This window comes from Amblyraja radiata, chromosome 13 (genome assembly GCF_010909765.2).
Source record: "Amblyraja radiata isolate CabotCenter1 chromosome 13, sAmbRad1.1.pri, whole genome shotgun sequence".
In the NCBI taxonomy this organism is placed as follows: domain Eukaryota; kingdom Metazoa; phylum Chordata; class Chondrichthyes; order Rajiformes; family Rajidae; genus Amblyraja; species Amblyraja radiata.
In genome coordinates this window covers 49,539,918-49,567,222 of record NC_045968.1, presented here as the reverse complement: position 1 = coordinate 49,567,222, position 27,305 = coordinate 49,539,918, and the positions used below count along the sequence as shown (strand labels likewise).

The window sequence follows — 27,305 nt, the reverse complement described above, 5'->3', positions numbered from 1 at the left end:
TTAACTAAGTTGCAAAGAGGAGAGGGAGGGTGGGCAACATAAACGGAATTTCTGAGATAGGGTTGCCAAGGTGATGCAAGAAACTGTTTATAAATAATACTAGAACAGGTCCAGGGGCCAAGGAAGATTGGCAAATGGTGTTATACTTGGACAGTACATAATGTTTTAAGGAGTCCACCTGAACAAGCTGGTATGGTCGGATCCCTTCCTTCTCCCTATTCAATTCACAATCTTTCTCGCGAGCCCTTATAACCATATAACCATATAACAATTACAGCACGGAAACAGGCCATCTCGACCCTTCTAGTCCGTGCTGAACACATAATCTCCCCTTGTGTCCATCTCCTCTGTGCTCTCTTCACCCTACTTCCACTACTGGATCTCCTCATCTCCTGAATCCCCAATCTCCCCAATTTGTTTCCTCTAACCCCTGCTTCTTGCTCCCATCCCTCAATTTCCCCACTTTACTCCATTCCCCCATTGGAGCTCCTCATTACACCCTTCCCCATAATCTCCTCACCCTGCTTCCATTCCCAGATCTTATCAACCAGCGGCATAGTGGCACACCGACAGAGTTGCTGCCTTAAAGCGCCAGAGACCTGGGTTCCATCATGACCTCAAGTGCTGTCGGTACGGAGTTTGTACATTCTCCCTGTGACCACTTGGGTTTTCTCTGGGTGCTCCGGTTTCCTTCCACATAATAGACATGCCATTTTGTAGGTTAATTGTCTTCAGAAATTGTCGCTAGTGTGTAGAATGGAACTAGTGTATCATTAGTCGGTGCGGACTTGGGCTGAAATGGCCATTTCCACGCTGTATCTCTAAACTAAACTAATCTCTTAACTCAGTTCTGGCCATTCCACTTTGATTGCTCACACACCCTGATTTGGCCCTCTAGATCCATGCCAACATCTCATCCTTACCAGTCTCACTGACCCAATTTCCCCATTCAGCTTCTGTAACCTGATCTCATCACTTATGTTCTCCAGTTCTCACCGCACTCTTTCTTTCCTGCAAACCCCTCTCAATTTTTACCCACTGATCTCTGCACATTGCTCCCACCCACCAGTGTCCTCTGCCTGCTCCTGCCCTCCCCCTCCAAGATTATTGCAACCCTGCACCCAATACCCAATCTCACCCGCCCCACACCCTCTCACTCCACTCTCAACCACAATATTATCACTTCCATTCCTCACTCTTCTTCCCCCCCCCCCCCACCCAGATCTTCTCATCCCTCTCCATTCCCTTAAACTTCTTCAGCCAGTCCTTGCCCTTTTCCCAGGTATCCTCACCCACGTTCTCTCCATTTCTCAATCTCACACTCCCCAACTCAGTTATCACCTACAAACACATTGCCCAAAGCAGCCCTATCCCTATCCCTATCTCCTGCCATCTACCTGTTGCAGTCACTGAAAAAGAATGAGGGGAGGACATGAAATGTTGTGACATTGAGTTCATCTGTTTTTTGTGGAAGAGGGATGATGTTTGTGATCCTCAAACATATGCAGATGAGCAGACGTTTTATAGTTTCCCTGTAAAAACCCCTCCCCAAATACCAACAGCCTTCATTGGATCTGTTGAATTATTGAGGATTGGTCACAAGCTTAGATTGGTTGTTTGGATACCTCATTCATTGGTTCTTCTTGGAAAGTGGGATTATCTTCTCATACCATTTCAGTTATTAAACGGTTCGATAGGGAGAACACTGATGTGCCTTCCCGAGCCCCCATTCACCCTGACGGTATTACAGTCACAGAAGCCGACGTCAGAAGATCCTTCAAGGGGCTAAACCCTCGGAAAGTGCCTGGACCTGATGGTATACCCGGTCGTGTTCTCAAGACCTGTGCAGACTAACTGGCGGGAGTTTTTGCGGACATTTCCAACATCTCACTACTGAGGTCTGAGGTTCCCACCTGCATTAAGAGGGCATCAATAATACCGGTGCCCAAGAAGAGTAAGGTGACGTGCCTCAATGACTAACGTCCAGTGGCACTAACGTCGGTGGTGATGAAGTGCTTTGAGAGGTTTGTTATGGTGCACATCAACTCCTACCTCGACAAGAATCTCGACCAACTACAGTTCGCATACCGCCACAACAGGTCAACGGAGGATGCAATTTCACTGGCTCTCCACTCCGCATTGGACCACTTGGACAATACAAATACTTAGTCAGGCTGTTGTTTATAGACTACAGCTCGGCGTTTAATACCATCATCCCTTCCAAGCTGGTTACCAAGCTCACGGAACTGGGCCTCTGCGCATCCCTCTGCAATTAGATCCACGACTTCCTCACCCACAGAATGTTCGAATTGGCGGAAACACTTCATCCTCAGTAACAATTAGTACGGGAGCACCTCAAAGCTGCGTGCTCAGCCCCCTGCTTTACTCACTCTATACCCATGACTGCGTAGCTGGACCTAATGCGAACTCCATCATCAAGTTCGCCGACGACACCACTTATGTTGGACGAATCACAGATGGGGACAGAGTATAGAAGTGAAATCGACCGACTGACCAAATGGTGCCAGCACAACAACCTGGCTTCCAACATCAGTAAGACCAAGGAACTGATTGTGGACTTTGGTAGGGGAAGGATGAGGACCCACAATCCTGTTTATATTAACGGGACGATGGTGGAGAGGGTCAATAACTTTAAATTCCTGGGCATGCATATTTCCGAAGATCTTTCCTGGACCCAGGAAATTATAAATTATATAGATGCAATTATAAAGAAGGCACATCAGCGACTGTACCTCCTGAGAAGATTATGGAGATTCGGCATGTCGAAGAGGATACTCCTAAACTTCTACAGGTGCACGGTAGAGAGCATTCTGACTGGTTGCACCGTGGCCTGGTTCGGCAACTTGAACGTCCAGGAGCGAAAAAGACTACAAAATGTTGTGACCACTGCCCAGTCCATCACTGGCTTTGACCTCCCCACCGTCGAAGGGATCTATCGTAGTCGCTGCCTCATAAAGACAGCCAAAATCATTAAGTACCCACCATCCTGGCCACACATTCATCTCACCATTGCCATTAGGAAGAAGTTACAGGAGCCTGAAAACTGTAATGTCCAGGCCAGGATCGTCTCAGAGTGGGAGGAGCCATCTTGGGGAACGGCTGCTAACCAGCAGCCGTCCGTTTAATTCACTTTTTTTTTTGCAGTTTTAGTTAGTCCTGTGCCCTGTTTGTGGGAGAAATAGTCTTTTTAATGTGGGGGGTAGAGGGTAATAATATTTCTAGGTCCCTACCTGGTCGGTGAGGCAGCTTTTTCTCCGGGCTGCCCCGTCGACCTGTCCTCGTGGAGCGCCGTTTCCTGGCGGGGACCGCCCAGCACCTCGGCTTTGGTGGCGGCACAGCGCTGGAGCGCTATCGTGGAGTGGAGCGGGCGATGCCTTGCCTGGGTCGCCGCGCTGGATCGACGCGCTGGAGCTCCGGTGAGCTGTGACCGGCGAGATCAACACCTCCGGGCTGCGGGTCTGCGGAGCGGAGCGGGCGGCGCCGACTTTAACATCGGGAGCCTGGGAGCTCCAAACCGGCGCAGCCTTGTCGGCTTCGGAAGCCGCGGTCCCCAGTTAGGAAGCGGCCATTCCAGGTGGCCCAGCCGCTGAAAGGACTCTCCCGACGCCGGGGCAACAGCACCCGGCCAGAACGGCCAGGAAAATCGGGCCTCCGTAGAGGCAATAGCGGAGGCCTCAATAGGCCTGACTTTGGGAGAACTGGGGATGGGGACTGGACATTGTGCCTTCCCCCACAGTGGTATCCATTGTGGGGGGATGATTTTTTGTGTGTAATGTGAATATGTTAGTTTGTGTCCAAGATGGCTGTCGGAAGGGAGAGTGGACGCTGGCGCGCTTTAGCTGCCGCTGCTCTCTCTTCACATTGTGTTTTTGATTTTTTGTCTTTGGAGCGAATTCTGTCTTTAATTTGTGTATTGGTGATGTCCTTATTATTTTTATATTACTCCGACTATATGTTTTTTCTCTCTTGTTAATTTTCTGTAAGGTGTCCTTGAGACTTTGAAAGGCACCCGCAAATAAAATTTAATATTATTATTATTATTATTATTATTATGTCTTAACAGCATTATAGGCCCCCAGGCGAAGCAGTGCACTGGGGCCCCTACACTTCCAGTTTCTTTATGCCGAATCAAATATGCCGTCATGCACTTGCGATGTTCTTCTCCGTTTTCATGTTCTACAATAACATTCTACAGTACATAGATTAGCATGGGGCCCAGCGTGCCCATGCGTTAAGACGGGCCTGCGTCCAAGTTCAGGAACAGCTTCTACCCTTCAGCCATCAGGCTATTAAACACAACAACGAATAAGCTCTGAGCTCTGAACTGCAAAATACTATATTATTATTGCACTATATTTGTTATTTATTGAACTTTTTCTTCTTTTTTTTCCTCTTCCCCGGTTATGTACTATGTTTACATATTCACATATTCTGTTGTGCTACAGCAAGCAAGAATTTCATTGTCCCATCTTGGACATATGACAATAAAACACTCTTGACTTTCCGATTTTCCCCATGGCAATTACCATCCCCTGCACTGGTCACATCTCTGATCTGCACCCTTTGATCCATACTCCGTCATCCTTGCATGGTGGCCAAGCTGACATAGGCCATGTGCTAATTAGGCCACACACCTTCCATGGGGGAAGAGCAGGCTGCAAGTGGGATGGACATAGGCCTCTTTCCTGGGCTGCTTCTGAAAACTCACTAATCAAAGCATTTTACTGTTTATAGACATTTTTGAATATTAAAGGTTAAATAGACTTAAACAAGTAAAAAATATTTATTGTCTTGAAAATAAAAACATAAAATGTAATGTTCTGTTGAAAGTACACGACAGTACTGTAAAGTAACAAGAAGGTAAGTATAAAGCAAAATAAATACAAATCTTAACTTTAACAGTTTAATGAGGGAATTAGCAAGCCTATACAACTCAATAAGGCTGTTGCTTCTATGGCATCAATGGCTGGTGCAAAGTGGAAGGGCCAGTTTCAAAGTCAATGATCTGGAACTAATGTTGAGTACTGTAAAATAACAATAAACGTACGTACAAAGGAAAAGGAAAATAAACAAAAATCACGTTGAAATCAAATTAATCAGCCTACAAATAATCAATGAAGAACTAAAACTGGATGAGAACAAACATGGGTTTCCAAGCTCTGGGTTGTGGTGCGCAGTCACAGATGTAGGCTGTAGATGCTGAAACAAGTACATAGAACAGCAACATGCCATTTGGCCCACAATGTCTATGCCAAACATGACGTGAAGTTAAACTAATGGCCTGTATGTATATTAAAATCATGTGTTAAAGAACCACCAATAGACATCTTGAACCAACTAGATGGCTGTATCAGATCTCCCTGCTAATAATTGAATATTTAGTTTCCTTGTTGATGACCACCCCTCAATGCTTCTTTTTCTGCCTAATACTCCAGCAGGAAGACATAAATTATGTTCCTACAATGCCTTTTCTTTAATTATGTAATAAAATGTAATTTTAATCAATATAATCTCTTAATGTAAATAGACAATTTTGCTTATTACTTCCTCACAGAATAAAGAAATTGATGCGGTCACTTTGGATGCAGGACAGATTTACACAGCTGGAAAGCAATATGGATTAGTGCCTGCTGCTGCAGAAAGTTACACAGGTAGGAAATACAATAGTCTAGTGTAGAGAGAGATACAGCGCGGAAACAGGCTGTTCGGCCCACGGAGTCCGCACTGGCCAGCGATCCCCGCACATTAACACTCTTCTACACACACTAGGGATAATTTACACTTATACCAAGCCAATGAACCTACAAACCTTTATGTCTTTGGATTGTGGGAGGAAACCGAAGATCTTGGTTACAACACATGAAGTCACGGGGAAAACGTACACACTCTGTACAGACAGCACCCGTAGTCTGGATCGAACCCGGGTCTACACTGTAAGGCAGCAACTCTACCGCTGCGCCACCCTGTCGCCCTTATAATCTACCGTGCCGCCACAATAATTCATCAATCGTGTCGTTTCAATAAAAATTACACTTAAAGTGCATTGGCATTCTGTGGCATTAAGGTCGACTAACATACTCCTGGAACTTTGATGCAATTTTGAAACTAATTCACAGAAATCGCAAAGGCTATTGAGTCCTCTTAGAAAGCTGAATATTGCTTCATTTTATCCTATAATTATTACAAAACACACAATAAAGAGCCCTTTTCCCTATCTTTCTCTGAGCAATTTTTTATGCTCTGACCATTTGGAAATTAATTTCCATTGATAAACGACAATTTTTTGTGCTGTAACCATTTAGAAATTAAATTCCATTACTAAACGGACCACATTTCATGTGAATCTAAGTAGAATTTCAGTATTACTTTCTGGGCAATATACAGTATTTTGTGTGTAACCATTCATACATAGGAGTAAGCTGTATTCTATCTAGTGGGAGAGAATGGAAAATTAAGGGCCTGTCCCACTTAGGCGATTTTTTAGGCGACTGCAGGCGACTAGACTATGGAATTCACCGAAGTCAGCACTGGTGACAACCTATGTAATCTGGAGACAACCTGCACCATCCTTGCGACAACCTACGACAGCACCCACTTCAGGAGAAGACAAGCTACGACAAGCCCACGGTCGCCGACTGTCGCTGAAAAGTTTTGAACATTTCAAAATCCAGCGGCAACCAGAAAAATGCTACAACTCTGGGCGACTGAGGCGACTACTCACAACCACACAGGCAACACCCCAATGATTGTGTGATGACAGCCTAGTTGCCGGCAGTCTCCTAAACAAATCGCCTAAGTGGGACAGGCCCTATGGCTATATTAGAATTCTGTGATTAGTTCAGTATTATTCAAAGAACAGTTTTTCAGTTGAAGCATTAAAATAAGTCGTTTACACTTCCATTAAAATGTATAGCAACAGTGGCAATTTTTAGAGTTGCACAAACGGATCATTTGCATTAGCGTGGGCAGATTCAGTTTCCATTTCTCACAGAGTTAATACTTTATGCTCTGCATGGAATCACGTAGAGGTTGAACGAGTGCACTCCACGTTGAGATACTTTATGAAGTGGCCAGCTGTGTACAGGCCAGCCTTTATCACAAAGCAAGAACAATTATTGACCTGGGCTAAATTAGTGTAAAGATAAAACTCAGTTACCAAACTGGTTATGGTCTTACTCAGAACATCTTGTTCAAACATTTGGACATTTTGCCAACAATATTGGCAGAAAGCCACAGATTGTAAATTGCTAATTTTTTAGACTATTATCCTGTGTTAAGGTTGTCCAGTTCAGGCCACAATGTGACATTCGTGAGTGTGAAAGTCATTGTAATCACTGAGTTGGCAAGTTCAAAGTCCAGCCCTTGAGGGTCAGAGGCAGATGCTGACTGGGCATTCGAAGAAGACTAATTACTTCTCACTTGGAAAATAGAATTAGTACTTCTGGGGAGAAGGGGGAGGAGACAGAAGAGAAGATAGTATTTCCATTTAACCCACTAAAAATATACAATGGATTTCCACATAAGCATATCACAGTTCTGTTTGTTTTGGCCACTATGTCTCTATGTCGCGGTGACCTACGACCTCCTACGACCTTCCTCGACTATGTTGAAGACCTCCCTCGACTATGAAGAAGATCTCCTTCAACCTCCTTCGACAATGTTGAAGACTGGCTTCGACCATTTACGTTTTTCTCGAGGATGGTCTCTGGCAAATTGGTCGGTGAATGAGCACAACCCCCTTCCACCTCAGAGGACCACACCGAAAACCAACAACGACCTGTGATGAGTGTCTGCAGCTCAAATGATCACCTGATAAAATGATGTCATGTCTGCATTTTTTTCTCACTAAAAAATGCCTCCCAGGTTGTTTAAAAAAAAAAAATCATTCTGAACCATGCAAGCAAGGAAGGAACTAGTTTGGAGGATGTTAGTAAAAATACAACTACTGCTGTTTGCAGTAGCCCTTTTGCTTCAGCAGCCTTTTAAGAAAGGCAGAAGGGGAAGAGCAAGGGTGAAGAGGAAGCACAAGAAGAGGTCTCAATGGGTGAACGGAGATGATGTGATGGACTGTCCCAGTACACCAGATGACTGGAAGAGAGTGGCGCTGGACTTTGACAAAAGGTGGAACTTTAAGCACACATGTGGGCAGTGGATGACAAGCATGCCATTATTGTCCCTGTCCCTGTACCCCTCATTTTCCTTTTCGTACAGGATGGCATTCTGCTGGAACCATTCCTCAAGGTCCCCCTCCTGCTGCCTGGTGAAGGTGTAGGGCATAACCTTCCTCCAGCCCTGCCTCACCACCAATGGGGCATCTGCCTCTGATGCTGTGTCAGTCACAGGAGAAAGGGCTGCTTTGCTGCCTTCAAATGAGGCAGTGAAGGATGGGGTGGTGGTGGGGACATATACTACCACCCTGGTCTCCTCCTCCAGGGGACTCTCATGCAGGGCTACCTCCTCCTGCACTATCACCTCCTGTGGCATCATCTCCTGCCACTCCTCCTCCTGGGTGGGCAACTCCTGCATGGCTGTTTTTTTTTAGGGTTGTGTGACGAAGACCTACGACCTCGTGGCGACCTATGGGTCACGGGCAAAGTCGCGGTGGAGGTCGCCCAAGTAGGACAAAGACTTTAGTCAGCTGTGTGTAGTTAAAACGTTATACAAACAGGTGTTTCTTGTAAACCAGCAAAACCAGGTTGAAAATCAGGTGTGTGGAAATGGATTCCAAAAATAGGCATTTTCGTCATGAATTAGCATTTCTGTAGAGATTGTGACCTTCAAAGTCAAACAGAGTAACTTCACGAGAATAGCCCATTGAACCTTTCCTTTCTGAAAGTGCCCATAATTACCTGCAGTATCTGTTCTGATTGTAAGTTGTGCAAATCTAGCACCATACTAAGTTATAAAGACACCAACCAAACACTACCTTAGAAAAATAAGTCTGAATGCTTAACTCTCCTCACTCCCTCCAATTGAATATAATCTTAAATTGTGCTTTTAAATAAAACTGAAATGGTTAGATAGCCTATCCATCACTATTTGCTTTGTGGCCATTTAGATGAGGAAAAATCTTTTCACCCAGAGAGTTGTGAATTTGTGGAATTCTCTGCCCTGGAAGGCAGTGGAGGCTGATCCACTGGATGCATTCACAAGAGAGTTAGATAGAGTTCTTAGGGCTAGCGGAATCAAGGGAATGGGGAGAAGGCAGGAATGGGGTATTGATTGTGGATAATCAGCCATGATCACATTGAATGGTGGTGCTGGCTTGAAGGACCTACTCATGTACCTATTCCCTATGTATCTATGATATATATAACAATTGGAAACAGGGAAACGCCATTCGGACTCTTATACTGTACCTGCTGCACCTTTCATAAATATCATGTTTGATCTTTCATTTGTGCATCACTTTCCTACACTTATCCCAAATCGCTTGATTCTCTTTGTATCTAAAATCTATCAATCTCTGACTTGAGCATGGAACTTCTGCACTCCTCTTGGTAGAGAATTCTAAAGATTGCTACCTTCTGTGTGACGAGATTTCTTCACAATTTTGTCCTGATGGCCAACCTTTTATTTTACGAATGTGACGTTGTTATAAACACCCCAGCTAGGGAGAAATGTCAGCTTTGCGTCTACCACCCGACGACGTGAGAATTTTGCATGGTGCATAGAATAGTGGCCTATTCCATTTAACCTTATCTTATGCTACAAACCTGCCATCCCAAGAATCGTCCTGTGACCTATCAATGCCTTCACTATCACAATTACATCTTCCCTTAAGTAGGGAGTCCACCCTTACACACTAGAACTTCACTGCCAATTTCATGCAGAATGATATTGATATATTAATTTCATGCCTTAGATGATAATGATGGAGCATCATATTATGCCGTGGCGGTAGTAAAAAAGTCAAGTCACAATTCGTTCACAATTAATCAGCTGAAAGGAAAGAAGTCTTGTCATACTGGGCTGAACAGGACAGTTGGCTGGAACATCCCCATTGGGACACTGATTGAGAGAGGTGATATCAAGGCTGACAAATGCAAGATTAGTAAAGGTAAGAAAGATTTTTTTTAGTCTTAAACGTATTTGCCTTTCTGTTCCCAACAACAACTTTGATCGATTTGTTAATATGGAATAACATTCCTTCATTGTTGGCCACTATATGTTGGAAATTAATACAAACCAGTGAGGACTAAATAGGCAAAACCACATTCATTCCAATGTATCTTTTTAAAGATTACACAGGCCACTGCAAATATGTAATTGTAATATCAGTTTTAGTTAATTATTACATAAGTAAATCCAAGTTGCAGATGCTGGAAACCTGCAACAAATGTTGTAAATATTAGAACCCTGATCTACCATTTGGTTGTTATTTTAATCTCCCATCTTAGAGCTCATTATGTACATCGTAAGCTGGAGAACAGCATTCATCTTCCATCTGGGCACAATGCAGTTCTCCGGACTCAATACCGAATTCAAATATAACAGATAACCACCCTTGTGTTTAAGAAAGATGCTGGATAAAATCAAAGGTAGACACAAAATGCCTGAGAAACTCAGCAGGTGAAGCAGCATCTATTGAAAGAAGGATTGGCGACGTTTTGGGTCGAGACCCTTCTTCAGACTGATGTCAGGGGAGGGGGGTAGGACAAAGAAAGAATGTAGGCGGAGGAAGTGAGACTAGTGGAAGAACTGGGAAGGGGGGGGAGGGGGGGTGGTGATGAAGAGAGAGAGCAAGGGCTACCTGAAGTTCTTTCTTTGAACACAAAGTGCTGGAGTAACTCAACGGATCAGGCGTTTACATCTTACCACATATATGTTCCTCTATCTCCTACTAGTTATTACGGCCTGTATTTTAACATCTTGCCTCACCAGCTCATGACAAGGGTATTATTCCTGGGTTTACAAACCTGGAGGATCTGATTTTTAAACTACTGTTGTACTCCTTAAATTCTCTTTGTAGGACATCATGTCCCCTCCTACCTATGTCATTGATACCAGCGTGGAGCACAACCTTTGGCTGCTCGCCTCCTCACTTAGTATGGCCTGTGCCCGCTCAAGGATAATAATAATAATAATAAATTTTATTTTCGGGCGCCTTTCAAAGTCTCAAGGACACCTTACAGAAATTAACAGAAGAGAAAAAAACATATAGTCGGAGTAAAAAGAATAATAAGGACATCACCAATACACAAATTAAAGACAGAAATCGCTCCAAAGACAAAAAATCAAAAAACACAATGTGAAGAGAGAGCAGCGGCAACTAAAGCACGCCAGCGTCCACTCTCCCTTCCGACAGCCATCTTGGACATAATCCTCCGCCATTTCCGCCACCTCCAACGTGACCCCACCACTCGCCACATCTTCCCATCTCCCCCCATGTCTGCCTTCCGCAAAGACCGCTCCCTCCGCAACTCCCTCGTCAATTCTTCCCTTCCCTCCCGCACCACCCCCTCCCCGGTCACTTTCCGTTGCAACCGCAAGAAATGCAACACCTGTCCCTTCACCTCCCCCCTCGACTCCATTCAAGGTCCCAAGCAGTCGTTCCAGGTGCGACAAAGGTTCACCTGTATCTCCTCCAACCTCATCTACTGCATCCGCTGCTCTAGATGTCAGCTGATTTACATCGGTGAGACCAAGCGTAGGTTGGGCGATCGTTTCGCCGAACACCTCCGCTCAGTCCGCAATAACCTACCTGACCTCCCGGTGGCTCAGCACTTCAACTCCCCCTCCCATTCCCAATCCGACCTCTCTGTCCTGGGTCTCCTCCATTGCCAGAGTGAGCAACAGCGGAAATTGGAGGAACAGCACCTCGTATTCCGTCTGGGGTCCTTGCGTCCTTATGGCATTAACATTGAATTCTCCCAATTTGGCTAGCCCGTGCTGTCTCCTCCCCTTCCTCAACCCTCTAGCTGTCTCCTCCCACCCTCCCATCTGCCCGCCCTCGGGCTCCTCCTCCTCCTCCCCTTTTCCTTCTTTCTTTCCCCACCCCCCATCAGTCTGAAGAAGGGTTTCGGCCCGAAACGTCGCCTATTTCCTTCGCTCCATAGATGCTGCTGCACCCGCTGAGTTTCCCCAGCAATTTTGTGTACCTTCGATATTCCAGCATCTGCAGTTCCCTTTTGAACACTTGGACACAGACTAACATGTTTACTTACACACAAGGATACCCTTGACCTTGCCTCTGCTTCCCACATAATCTAAAATGGATCCTATTAAACAACGTAAAAACAATGCGTTGTGATCTGTTGGGAACGTTTCAGACCACAGATGCTTCCACTGCAGAACTTGACGAATTGGGTGCAGGTGCGTCCCAGCGTCCATCAGGCCAGGTCTTCTAATCAGTGCACCTATGCTGGCCACTTGTGGCAGAAATTTTGAACTAATATTTGCTGCAATGTAAGAACACAAGATGTAGGAGGAGGAGGAAGCCGATCTCTCAAGCCTGTTCTGTCATTCATTAAGCTCACGACTGTTCTGATTTTGGTCTAAGCTTTATATTCCTCAAAATGCATTACTACATTTTGATTAAAATCTGATCATATTGACTATAACTGTATTCAATAATTGCAACTGTATTGCGAGGAAATTCCTATTCATCTCTATCTTAAAAAGGCAACCCCTTATACAGAATCACTGCCTGCTTGTTTTTGGCTCGTAACGTCACTGTAACAAATTTGGTGATGATGAACAATGTCATTGTCTCTCCTGTACAGCGGTTAGTGAGTTCTTCTCTGCGAGCTGTGTGCCAGGCGCCAATCAGAAGGGCTATCCATCAAATCTTTGTGATTTGTGCATCGGGGATGTGAAAATGCAATCAAAGTGTGCCTTTACTGCGGAGGAACAATACAGTGGCTATACAGGAGCATTCAGGTAAACTTGTCAACTAATTATGCTATGTTTTGTTCCGGATAGATGGTAATCTAGGAAAGGGCAATTTGAGTGACAATTCTTTGAACTGCATCCTAACAGGATGAACGACAGATTTTCAACTGGTTCTCCAGATGTAAAGGAGAGCCAGAGAGCCAGCATAGACTTGATGGATTCAATGGCCTCCTAAACCATGAGAAATCTGAAAATATGAATTGTATTGGGGGGGAGAATAGGGTTAATATACTGACTTCAACATGACATTTTAGTTACTCTGGTTCATTAGCCATAACACCTCCTGTCACCTGCCCTCCCCATCCCCAGATGCTATTTCACCCACTGAGCCTCCAGTAGGTTGATTATTGCTCCAGATTCAAGCAGATGCAGTCTCTTGTCCTCTCTTTGTGCATTGGCTGCTTGGCTTGGTTTGGAAACCACCTGATTTCAGTTCTGTTGAAATCAATGCAAATAAAAATGGTGATGTGGAATGATTGAGTGAACTCTATCGACAAGTTTGTATCATCCATTCAGGTGGCAACTAGTAATTCAGTGGCCAACATGTAATTTCAATATGTGCCGCTCTTGTGCACCAGAAGTGATGAACTTAGACCATGTTGGCGGCAAGGCTGGGCAAGAAGATTATTAACTTAGCTTTAAAACTAGGCAGTTGTACATGGAACAGAATGGTGAAAACCATCGCAGTAATTAAGACAGGAATTAGATGTAAGCAGCAAAACATTTTCTCAAAAACAAAATCTTAGCGACAAACTAAAAGTTACTAATTGCTTGTCAGCATTTGTTGTTGTTGAGGTCATTGCTGTATTTGAGCTTTGTTATCATTAACGCTGCACTAATAACCTTGCCTTGTATTCACCTCACTGAGATCTGAACAACTTTTCAATGTTTAGTTGAGCTTTAGACCAGGATAGAAGTTTATTACAATAGGTATATTAGAGAGAGGTTTTATTGTAATAACAAGAATAGATTTCTAATAAAATTAACCTAAGAGGAAATTGGTTCCTGGAAATATGTGGGGTAATGGGAATCTGAGATTTCTCTGAGAGCCAGCATAGACATGATGGGTTGAATGGCCTCCGAGATCATGAAAATGTGAATCATATGAAAATAATTTTTATTTTTGGTGGGGGAGTAGGGTGAATATGCTGACTTGAACATGACATTTATGTTACTCTGGTTCATTAGCCATAACATCTTTGGAGTGTATATTGGGAAAAGGAGAATAGGAGAAGCAATTTATTTATGCAAATAGTATGTGAAGATCAATGTAACAAGGTTGCTCAAGTGCTTGTGATGGGCAGAATTATCTCTCTACCAATGGAATGACATGACTCGGGTCGAAGTTCAATTGTGGAGAAATTAAATAAATCACTTTTTTTGTAAGTCATATTTTGCTAATCTCACAGCGTGATGTTTAACAGTTTTACATAGGTAGAGAATGAAAGCTGCATCTTAGAGTTAGTAGTCAAGCTGATCAAAAGAGGTAAAAATGTGCCTGCAGTTGGTAAAAACAAATGTAATTGCAGTTGAACACCAACTATGCGAGGTAAAGAATTTATAGCTGCATTTGAACATGACATTTATGCTTTATACTACTTGATAAGATTAGGCTGTGCGAGAATCTGAGGTTATAAAATCTGCTTGTTAAACAATGAAATGTCAGCATCTGCACAATTTATTCATGGTGTTAATTATGAAATGGACTGGGAATGGGGAAATATAATTTATATGCAAAGAATAAGAGCATGTAATGTTAAGCTCACAAATGGTTGTCGCAACAAATCCCCTATTCATTGTAGAAGCACAGATTCGTGTAAGTGACACCTTCATTTGTCACTGATAGAGAGTTTGAAATATTCAATCTAAATGTCCATTTGGACAAGGATAAGATCACCTGGCAAAGGTAATGTACATATGATGATGTACTCCAATCACTACAATAAGTGTCTCATTTTAGATTTGATAAAAGAATAAATGAGAACGAAACAACAGCATATTAATGAATTGGGATGTTTAAACTCGGTGTGGAACGAGAAACCTATTACACGCAGGAATAACAGGACACCTTGACATTTTGTAACTTCATAGCATAGCAACCTCCATTGTTTTCGTCCCTTTTATAGGAATCTTTCAGAATACAGATGCAATCCAATGAGAAGCAAAAAATTCCAAGGGGACGACCCAATGTCGATGGTTAAATAAAGAAGTCAAAAGTAATGTCAAACTGAAAAATATTGTGTGATATCAGAGGGCAGGTTTGAAGTTCAGACCATACAGAAACAACTAATAACAACTAAAACAATTACTAATTAAATGTAGGAATTGATAGGGTGAATGCACAGAGTATTTTACCCAATGTTGGGGAATCAAGAACAAGAACATAGGTTTGAGGTGGGAGTGGAAAGATTTAATAGGAATCTGACGCACAACTTTTTCACTCAGAGGGTGGTAGGTATATGAGATGAGGTGCCAGATGAAGCAACAATAACAACATTTAAACGACCGGTATGCGAATAGGATACGTACCAAATTTGGGCAAATGACAATAGCTTAGAAGGGGATTTTAGTCGGCATGGACTCGCTGGGCTGAAGGACTTGTTTCCATGCTGTATGGCTCAATAACAGAGGATGGATGCAGACAGTGAATCTGGAATAAGAGGCTGCAGAGGGTTTACTTCATTTCTATATCCTATTGCTCAAAGCTGAGTAATACCATGGAAAGGGTGATGTGGTAGTGGTGCTTGCAGTGCTGCTGCCTCACGGATCTTGCACCCTGGGTTCAGTCAGGTGCTGCCCGTGTGGAGTTTGCCCAGTGGATGCTCCAGTTGTGCCAATGCAAACAGTCCCAATGACCGTGTAGGTGATGGGTAAAACCTGGGGAGGAGTTAATGGAAATGTGAAGTGAATAAAATGGGTTAGTGTAGTACTCGTATAAATATGAGTGGTCAATGATCAACACAATGGTCCAACAGGGCTGTGTACATATTGGGGGGAAAAGGTAGCCCAAAGCAGGAGAGAGTCTGGGTAATAGCCTTATTGTTGGTTCACCAGGGATTCCTAACAATGATCGAAATCACTAAGTGCTCCAGATCCTGGTTATTGATTGATTGATTATACCTTTAATAATCCTTTACAGGAAATTACAGTGCCACGACAGCTTCAAGACAGACATAACACCACACATTTCCTCAAATAGCTTCCATTCTTAACAAGTTAAAATACAAATTAAAATACAAGTTAAAATACAATTAATGAAAAAAAGTGCAGTTATTTTTGGGCATTATATAACCTTATAGCAGCTGGTATACAAGACTTCCTATGTCTCTCAGTTTTGCACATTGGTGCAATCAGTCTCTGACTGAAGATGCTGCTCTTGATCACCTTCAGGGCATGGAGTGGGTGAGTGGGGTTGGTCATTATTGAACCCAGTTTGTTCAGAGTTCTGGCCTCTGCCACCTGCTGGACCGTTCGTTGCTCAGCCCCGACCACTGAGCCGGCCTTCCTGATCAGCTTGTCCAGTCTGTTTTTGTCCGCTATGCGGGCGCCATCTCCCCAACAGGCCACGGCAAAAAACAGAGCACTGGCCACCACTGAATGGTAGACACTGCACAGTAGGGATTGGCAGATGTTAAATGACCTCAGCCTCCTTAAAAAATACAGTCGGCTTTGTCCCTTCCTGTACACCGCCTCCATATGACACTTCCAGTCCAGCTCACTGTCAAGCTGCACACCAAGGTACCTGTGGTTAGCGACCACCTCCACCTCAGTGCCCTTAATGGTGATTGGTGTTGCTTGAGTCCTCCTCCTCCCCCTCCTGAAGTTCACATTCTGATTATCCTGATAACCAGTATTTCTGCAGCTCACATATACAGAAGCTCATTCAGATACCCAAGGATTGCTTCCAGAATTTGAGTTCTGTGGCTATGGCTTGAAAATAAGAATGATGCAAACATTAGGTTAAAAATGATGTGAGTAAAAGGCAGATCTTCAGACATTTTACAAATTAATATGCAAGAAAATAATTATTTGTCGTGTCCATTAACATTCTGATCATTTAATGATTACTTGATATAACATCAGCAACGTTCTTAATGAAGCAAGGTAATGATTATACAAGTGGGATTTTTGCTCTTCAGTGAAATATATTGATATTGGACTAAATAATTTTTGTAAACTGCTCTTTCTTGCAAACCGACCAGGTTTAAACTGTGGCGTTATGAAAGTCACTTTCTGGTCTCAGACATGGGCTGAGTCACAACTCCACCTCAATCCAAATGATCTCACTTCTGCATTGTAGTGTTAATTATGGTGCAACAAAAAAATTAGAATAGGAGAAAAACAAGCTAGAAATAGGAAGACCAAAAATAAGAGTTTCCAAAGTTATTTAAGAAAAGAGTTAACAAAGTGAGCATTGGACTTGCCCAAAGTAATGTTGGGAAATTAGGGATGGAAGTATTGGAATATGGCAGATGAATTGAATAGATAATTTACATTGGTTTTTCACCATAAGTTACAGAAATAGTGCAATCAGGGAATCAAAGGGAGGCACTGAGGGAAAATTACCATTATCTGGGAGGTAGATAAAAATGCTGGAGAAACTCAGCGGATGAGGCAGCATCTATGGAGCGAAGGAATAGGTGACGTTTCGGGTCGAGACCCTTCTTCAGACTGATGTGAGGGTGGGGGGGGGGGGGGCAGGAAGAAGAAAGGAAGAGGCGGAGACAGTAGGCTGTGGGAAAGCTGGGAAGGGGAGGGGAAGGAGGGAGAAAGCAAGGACTACCTAAAATTGGAGAAGTCATTGTTCATACCGCTGGGTGTAAACTACCCAAGCGAAATATGAGGTGCTGCTCCTCCAATTTGCGGTGGGACTCACTTTGGCCATGGAGGAGGCCCAGAGTGAGTCCCTGGGAGGTGGTGCTCAGCAAATTGTTGGATCTGCAGACTGACAGGTGCAGGATGCTAAAGGACCTCGTCTTACAGACTTAAAACAAATGTGTGGCGAGCTCGTTGATAATTGATCATTTAGTGAAAAGTTTTCAAAATTTAATAGATCCATTTTCCATAAGATTAGGTAAATAGAAAATACAATGGGCATTTAAGAGACTTTTAGATAGGCACATGGAAGTGCAAGGAATAGAGGGATAGGGATCATGTGCAGGCGGAAGAGATCAGTTTAACGGCATCATGTTCAGCACAAACATTGTGGGCCAATTGGCCTGTTCCTGTCTGGTACTTTTCCATGTTAACTCTTTTAGTTTAAAAGAAAAAGCAGAAAGTAGGAAACCATAGTCTGTCATGAAGAAAATATTAGACGTTTTTATTAAAGATATTATAGCAAGGCACTTAGAAACAAAAAGGTTAATAGGCAAACATAGAAACATAGAAAATAGGTGCAGGAGTAGGCCATTCGTCCCTTCGAGCCTGCACCGCCATTCAATATGATCATGGCTGATCATACAATTCAGTATCCTGTACCTGCCTTCTCTCCATACCCCCTGATTTCTATAGCCACAAGGGCCACATCTAACTCCCTCTTAAATATAGCCAATGAACTGGCCTCAACAACCTTCTGTGGCAGAGAATTCCACAGATTCACCACTCTCTGTGTGAAAAATGTTTTTCTCATCTCGGTCCTAAAAGATTTCCCCCTTATCCTTAAACTGTGACCCCTTGTTCTGGACTTCCCCAACATCGGGAACAATCGTCCTGCATCTAGCCTGTCCAACCCCTTAAGAATTTTGTAAGTTTCTATAAGATCCCCCCTCAATCTTCTAAATTCTAGCGAGTACAAACCGAGTCTATCCAGTCTTTCTTCATATGAAAGTTAACATAGCTTTGTGAAATCAAAGTTACATTGATTGGAGTTATACAGAAGACATTGGGTAATATGCTGCATCAAAGGTTAATGCAGAAAATGAAAGCTCATTGAGTCATGCTAGTGACCATGGTGATCACATTCCAAATAGAAAACGCAGCCTAGGCATAAGTATGTTTTCCTATTGGGAAGATGTAATGAGTGGTGTGAGCCATAGCTGGGATCTCAGCCTTTTACAATTTACAGATACTGACCGGATTATAAATACACAATTTATGGATGCCGAATATGTGAACAAGCCCCCCCAAAATATTAAATACAAAGGAGAATTTAGGGAAAAAATACATTTACATGTAACCGTCCCACTGTAATAGACACCTTTGTTTCAAGAACACAGGCTGTCAGTTTCACCGTGGCAGGCTATGTGAGAGAGTTGCTTTGGAAATTGACAAGCAATCACTTCTATTGATACATGCATCAATACTCCTAAATAATGTAACATGCACTGATATTGAACCCAGCCATTGGTTCTGATTATGGATCATTGTAATCAGGCAAGGAAAATCAACAAATTAATGTTCATGGCCCTCATTCAATATTGTTTGTGGTGCAGTGGTAGACTTGCTGCTTCATAGCACCAGAAATCCAGGTTCGATCCTGACTACGGGTGCTGTCGGTGTGGAGTTTGTACGTTCTCCCTGTGACCGCCTTGGTTTTCTCTGGGAGCTCTGGTTTCGTCCCACATTCCAAAGATGTGCAGGTTAATTGATTTCTGTAAATTGCCCCTAATGTGCAGGATGCAGATGTGGGATAACATAGAACTAGTGTATGGGTGATCAATGGTCGGCATGAGCTCGATAGCCTAATGGGCCTTTTTACAAGCTGTTCTCTAAATTAAAACTAAATATTGTGGAAGTATGATTACCGTACAAAGTGATTTTGTATAAATGAACAAAGTCAACTTATGCTGTCTTCATGACTCGGGGCAGCTTATATATAAATGTGGAAACAAGGAACTGCAGATGCTGGTTTATAAAAGACACAAAGAGTCTCAATGCAGAAGGGCCCCAACCCCCATTGTCACCTATCCATGTTCTCCAGAGATGCTGCCTGACCCGCTGAATTCCTCCAACACTTTGCGTCTTCTTGCATATAAATGTTTGGTTTAGTTTAGAGACACAGCACGGAAACAGGCTCTTTGGCCCACCATGTCCGCACTGACCAGCGATCCCTGCACATTAACGCCATCCTACACACACTAGGGACAATTTACACATACACCAAGCCAATTAACCTACATACCTGTATGTCTTTGGAGTGTGAGAGGAAACCGAAGATCTCTGAGAAAACCCATGTAGTCATGGGAAGAACGTACACACTCTGTACAGACAGCACCCGTAGTCTGGATTGAACCCGGGTCTCCGGCGCTGCAAGCACTGTAAGGCAGCAACTACCGCTGCGCCACCGTGGCCGTTGGACAAAAGGACTGAAGTTATTGTTGCTTATTTTGCTGACGGCATAAATGTACAGAGGAATGTAAATTGTGAAGAGTACATAGAGGTTTAAAAAAAAAGATAAAGATTAGTAATGCAAATGGGAAAGATGCAAATGTGGATGATTAAGTGGGGATTTGTGAAATTGTTTGTATTGACAAAAAAGCAAGTATATTATCTAAGTGTGAGATTGCAGAGCTCTGAGATAGAAAGATTTGTGTGCTTTGGTGCATGATGTGCAGAAAGATGAGGTGCCACCCCATGTAATTGTGAAAATTAGTCAAATGTTATGATTTTGTTTAGGAAATTTAATATAAAAAGAAGGGTTAAGCTTCAGTTATATTGGGCATTGGTGAGACTACATCAGGGGAACTATGGATAGGAAACATAGAAACTGAAAATAGGTGCAGGAGTAGGCCATTCGGACCTTTGAGCCTGATCTTCCAAACCCCGTTCCTGCTTTTTCCCCTTATCCCTTGATCCCTTTAGCCCTAAGAGCTATGACCTGCTTATTTAGAGAAGGTACATTAGAAGCAGCCTGGAAAAGGTCGACAAGATCAATACCTGCAACAAAGGGATTGATTAATGAAGAAAGAACGACAGGATAGTTTTATATCCACTGGCGAGAAGAGAGGGAGAGAGAGAGATAAATGGGTCCCTGATAAATGAATGGTGAAGGTTTGCAGATCCAGAGACTGTGATGATCACATAGGGATCAACTATGATTTTATTAAATGGCTAATAGGATCTGAGGGGTCAAATTGCACTCCTGTTCCTAATTTATATTTTGAGATGTATTTTTCTTGCAATCAATAGGTGTCTTGTAGAAGTGGGAGATGTAGCATTTGTCAAACATACAACAGTTGAAGACAACACTGATGGTAAGTCCAGTTGACAAACTATTTTGTTTGTTTCAGCTTTCATGATTTCCAAGCCCTCATCTTGAATGCTAATTTTCTTTTAATTGTTCTAAACTTTTTTTCCAGTTTCTCTCTCCACTGTCAATCTACTCTCTCAGTATCCTGGACAAAGGAAGTTTTGATCTATAAACTTAATTCACAGTTCAAATACTAATTACATAGTTCAATTGAGCTGTCAAAGTGCCTGCCACTCCTATCTTAAAGTTGCTATCACTGTTAGTTACCACTTCTGAACTTCTCCAACCTTATTCTTAAATCAGTTTCTTTCCAGCTGTTATCAGGCAACTGAACCATCTTCTCACCAATTGGAGAGTGGTCCTGACTACCGTCTACCTCATTGGAGACACTCGGAATATCTTTAATTGGCCATTGCTGGACGTTAATTTGCCATAACATCATTCCCATTATCCTGTTTCTGTACATTGTGGATGGCTTGATTTTAATCATGCAATCTTTCCACTGACTGAATAGCACACAATAAAAAAGCTTTTCGCTGTACCTCGGTACACATGCCAATAATAAACTAAACATATCAAAATTAACATGAATCACAGCACGTCATTTTTCTGGACTCATCTTTTGAATAATTTGAGCAGTTTATAATAACTAGAATTTGTGCAAGTCTATTGAAGGTTGCATTAAAGCTAGTTAGGCTGTTTGAGGCCTTTTGAACTTTACTTTTGACCATTCCTAACTTGGCATTTGTGACCTAGGCAAACCACACCACATGACATGAAAATCCTTACTAAAACCACATAGAATCTAAACCAAGAACAATAAAATCACATAAAAGGGCAGGAGGAAGAGAGTGAGAAATGAAAGAAGTTTAGAAAAAGAATATCTGCAATAATTGTAGATATTCTTTTTCTAGATTCAAGATTATTGAATCATGTATCTCGAATCATGAATCTTAAATCTTGAATCTAGAAAAAGAATATCTACAATATTAATACTGAAAGAATACGATCCATGGTTAAGAAATTGAATTTTCAAAGCCAGTTGGATTGTTTGGTAATAATTATAATATGGCCAAGGCATTCAAAATAAAGGTAACCTGTAATGTGCCCTAACCTTTTCTCATGTGCATTTCGGTAAGTACTCAAAATTCAAGCCCTTGCACAGATTTCATTGTGGAATTTATTTGTTGGCCGCGATGTTAGTGTAATGAAATAACTGAAGCAAGTTGAACATTAACATCTGGATTACAACATGTGGACTGCAGAAGCTGCTGCCAAGTTTGTTCCATAATACTACTCAAAGACTCTGCTTCCACATCACCATCATGCTTAAGTCCAAGGCTTTACATAAGCACTATTAGCTGAAGGGATTTCTCTACTGTAATCAATAACAAGTTTCTGAAGATGTTACTTGTTTTTCAGATATCTGGCATGGGGAATAATCAGCCAGACAGCAGTTTGTTGCATCACTTTCAATGTGGACCTCCTCTTTCATTCACCCCCTTCTCTACTAAACAAAGTGCTGTCACAAGGTTTCTTAGAATAATATACAGTGCACAAAGATCCCTTGTAACCCATATATGTTTGGTAATTTCACAATGCATTTCACCTGCTCCCACTGCCCAGAATTTTCCAAAATCCTTCGATGAATTAAAATTTTTCCAAATATTAATCCTTTTCCTTTCAAAAGCAAATTTTGATACATCCACTTTTTTTCTGGCAGGAAAAGAAACATTCTAAAATTCTCAAAATCAGACACAATGTGCTGGAGTAACTCAGCAGGTCAGGCAGCATCACTGGAGAATGTGGATAGGACATGTTTCCAATCGGGATCCTTCTTCAGACTGATTGTGGTAGGAGGGGAGAAACTTAGAAAGAGAAGTCGGGTGGGGCAAAGCTTGGCTAGTGATAGGTGGATATGGGTGAGAGGGGGTGGTTGATTGTGCAATGGTAGGACAAAGACTAGAGATGAAAAGACACCGTTGTGAGATAAGGTCATAAGGGATAGGAGCAGAATTAGGCCATTAGGCCCATCGTCTACTCCGCCATTCAATTATGGCTGATCTATAACTACCTCCTAACCCCATTCTCCTGCCTTCCCCTGATGTGAAACGAGAAGCTAGAAAAAGGAATATAGGTGGAAGGGGACGCGGGCGGGGATGAGGGCAACAGAGGTGGTTATATACTCCTATTTTCAGCATTCTTTTGATCTGTTATTCTTCTCAAAATTCACTTTGGAACTGACTGCATTGAACTTCATCTTCCACCCATCTGCACATAACATTAATCTCCAGTTTCCTGTATTCTTCCTTGCATTTTGCCATGTTTCGAGGACACATCAAATATCTGCATAATTTCAAACCAATAATAGTCTAACTATTTGCTGTCAGTAAATTTAAAGTTCTCCTAGCCATGAAGTTATATCTATTTTAATATCATTAATATTTTTATGGTTATTTTGTCTGCACAAATCTGGAAATCTATGCAATTTTTTAAACATGCTCTCTTTGGATAACAATTTCCATTTCAAAGTTGTGCTTATGTTATCCAGATTTAGATTTATGAATGTAAATTTCTGCATTAGGAAGAAATCAGGAACCATGGGCAGCAAATCTAACAGCCAGTGATTACCAGTTGCTGTGCCTGAATGGAGCTCGGGCAGAAGTGGATCAGTGGAGGGACTGTAACTGGGCCAAAGTTCCATCTCATGCAGTGATGGTCCATCCTACTACACCCATCCTTACTATCTTTGGGTTACTTGATGCAGGACAGGTAAGCAATATCCGGACGTCAACTGGATTTGTGAAATAAACTAACAGAGGGCAGAACTGTGGGCCAGTGGTCTAGTTACTGCCTCACAGCAGCACCAGAGACTCTGGTTCGATCCTGACTGTGGGTATGTTTGTGTGTTCTGCATGTATGTGTGTTCTGCATGTTTGTGTGTTCTGCATGTTTGTGTGTTCTGCATGTATGTGTGTTCTGCATGTTTGTGTGTTCTGCATGTTTGAGTGTTCTGCATGTATGTTTGAGTTCTCCCTGTGATTGCGTGAGCTTTCTCTGGGTGCTCCAGTTTAATTCCCGTATCCCAAAGACGTGAAGCTTTGTAGGTTGAATGGCTTCTGTAAATTGTCTCTAGTGTGTAGGATGCAGAAGTGGGACAACATAGAGACCAAAACATTCAACTAAACCTTTGTCATTTTAAATCTAAAGACTGAGTCACATGACTTGTGCCTGCTCTCTATGCAACTGCAGATCAACCATCCCCTTAAAGCCTCACAGTTTGGGATTGCCGACGCAAGTGGTGTACAATTTGATGTCTTCAGTGTTGATACTAACCAAGATTTTAATAAAAGACAGGTCCGGCAGCTTCTGTGAAAAGGAAAACTAAATCAATAATTCAGCTCGTTCATCAGAGCATTACTGGCCTCCTGCGGATCCAACCTCCACCTTCACCTCACTCAATCCCACACCCAAACATTTACTGGAAATTCTGTCGCAGCTCTATCCAAGCTCATTGTTAATCATTTAGCCCCACCTCCTGCTCAGTTGAAGACCACTTCATGTTAAAAACACTTTCACTTCAAGCTGCCATCATCTACTTCTATTTATTCCACTGCTTACATATTTATAATCTACTGTACATTGTCTTTTCCTCTCCTGCATCAGCAAACCTGTCATTGGCCTCTCTTATTCTTCCCGAAACAGCCTATTTTAATCACTGTGTTCCAGTTTCTGTCAGTCATATATATTTGCTGTATTATCCTTTCTTATGTTCTATACTGACAGTTCTGCAGAATTTGCCAGTCAATTTCATCCTCCTTCAGTTAGTCTTCTGATTCTGCCCTTCAAAATTTACCTAAGGCATCACTAACAATCACTAATCTCTTCTCTCTCCACTTTTGAGTTGCGGTTCTCAAGGATCCATTCTTGGATCTTTTTCTTAAGACTTGGGAAATCTAGCAGAAGACATGCGACTAACTTTCACTTGCGTTTTATTGACCTTGTACTGTACCTATATTTGTCTAATTATTTTCTGTCTCTGCTATCACATTGCATGTTCTACTGCCTGAAGCTCAATATTAGGAATATTGGTATCATCCCTGTCATGAACTTAACTAGTCTGGTTCCAACTCAGAACATACCTCCCAGCTATCTAGTATTGTTTCAAACCCAGAACTTAGCATTAAGCATATATTATATATTACCATTTTGGTAACTTTGGCTGCCATTGCCCCCTAATCAATATATGCTGCTGAAATTATTGTATAAGCATTTATTTGTTTCAGACTGAATTACTTCAGTGTTTTCCTTGCCTGCTGTACATCTTTAATAAGCTTCAATATATCCCTCACCCATCAGTAAATATTTTATTTTAAACAAAGTCCCACTCACTATGATCTCCATTGTAACAAGTTTAGATTCATCATTCACATTTGAGGTAAATTCTACCACTCACGCACTGACTGGTGTGTAGGTGATGAGTCAAACCTTGGATGGAGTCATTGGGAACTTGGGGAGAATAAAAAATGAGATTGTGATAGAATGATGCTTGATGGTCAGAGCACACTTGATAGGCTGAAGGGCCTGTTTCCTTATTGTATAACTTTGTGTCATCTCGGAACCTACAAAACCATGCAAGCAAGACATCCTTGACCACAAGGACTGTTTCACTATTCATACATTGTTGGAACTTGTGCCTGGGAACAGTTGCTGCTAAATACATAATCTAGGATTGTTGTGGCATTTTATGTTTTGTAATGTTATTTTAGATTTTAATATAACAGGTACCTTGCTGCTGCAACATCAGTAGAATAAAATTGATATGGGGGGGGGGGGGGGGGGGGGTGAAGGGGACAAGGAGGAGGTGCAGAGAAGTTGTTGTAGTGATTTAAAAGGCAAGCTGGGTAGATTAAAAATGTGATAAAGAGCAGAGGAAATGCGAGCAATGCTGACGCATAAATGTGAAAACTGCATTTTGTTAGATTTTAAATCAAATCTATTATAATGATTAATATCTTGATTAATTTGCTTGGAACTATAGGGTTGTAATGACAACCTTTGATCATGCTGTTTTCATATGGGCCTCCCCTTTGGAAGCACAAAATTGCAAATCAACCTAGTGCCACAAAGCAACTTCCAGTGCAGGAGAGATCTTTTGTATCAGCACTTACTGATGCATTCTTGGTCTCAGGACAATGTATCTATGCTAACTTTACAGTGGCAGCTTTAGAGGTGCTGGTATTGAGATTGGTTGGTAAACACTGTCCAGCTAAGCCATTGATACATCTTCACTGTAAGATGTATCAAATCAGACAATGAAGATGCCATTGTTCCAATCAAAGAAACAGAACGACCTTGATATATTGGCCAATATTTTTTTCACACCTAGCTGAACTAAACCTGTTAGTGGTCCTTCATTACACTGTGTGTAATGGGTGACCATTCTTGAGCAACTGGGAATCTCTCCTCTTCAAAGTTACCCATTGTATGTGATTTGAGGCACTAAATAATCCCACATCTTGTCTTCTAGAAATTATTTGGATCTACTAGTGACCCCAGTGACTTTCAGATGTTTAATTCATCGGCCTATGATGGAAATGATCTGCTCTTTAAAGATTCTACAGTTAGAATGATATCGACACAAGGAAAAAATACTTATGAAGATTGGCTTGGAAAAAGCTACCTGGAAGCAATTAAAAAAATTGAATGTTCGGGTGCAGGTCAGTGATATACTTACTAATATTTATGCAACGCAGAAATGGCCCACATTTTTCAACAACACGTGGCATTTCATTGGTTTGTCCCTTATTAATTCTCGCAAAGGGATTCTGGATTAGTTCCACAAGTATTGACTGGTCACCCTTGCAGACAGTGGTTCTACAGCGACATGTGCAAATGTTCAGCATAAGTCAATTTTGTTGTTGTGCATGTTCAGTTCATAAGGTCATAAGGAATAGGAGTAAAATTAGGCCATTCAGCCCATCAAGTCTGCTGTGCCATTCAATCATAGCTGATCTATCTCTCCCGCCTAACCCCATTCTCCTGCCTTCTCCCCATAACCTCTGACTCCTGTACCTGGACACCCAGTTGGATGAATATCAACAGGATTTTTGTTATTAGTTATTTCCAAACTGACTAATATCCATACAATCTGACTTATGGTTACTGGGAGTAGGAATTTCACTAGTCCTTGTTCCCCTTC

General features: G+C 42.2%; 1 protein-coding gene across 2 annotated transcripts in view; it reads left to right on the top strand.

Annotated features, from left to right (window-relative positions):
* Positions 1 to 27,305, top strand: part of meltf (melanotransferrin) — a 66,719-nt gene that overhangs the window by 35,308 nt on the left and 4,106 nt on the right. For both annotated transcript variants that reach the window (XM_033032048.1, XM_033032049.1), the window contains exons 10-15: positions 5,576 to 5,672; positions 9,887 to 10,081; positions 12,747 to 12,903; positions 21,043 to 21,107; positions 23,688 to 23,875; positions 26,634 to 26,823. In XM_033032048.1, the coding sequence (XP_032887939.1) occupies positions 5,576 to 5,672; positions 9,887 to 10,081; positions 12,747 to 12,903; positions 21,043 to 21,107; positions 23,688 to 23,875; positions 26,634 to 26,823 (892 nt within the window). The remainder of the gene's footprint in view (positions 1 to 5,575; positions 5,673 to 9,886; positions 10,082 to 12,746; positions 12,904 to 21,042; positions 21,108 to 23,687; positions 23,876 to 26,633; positions 26,824 to 27,305) is intronic.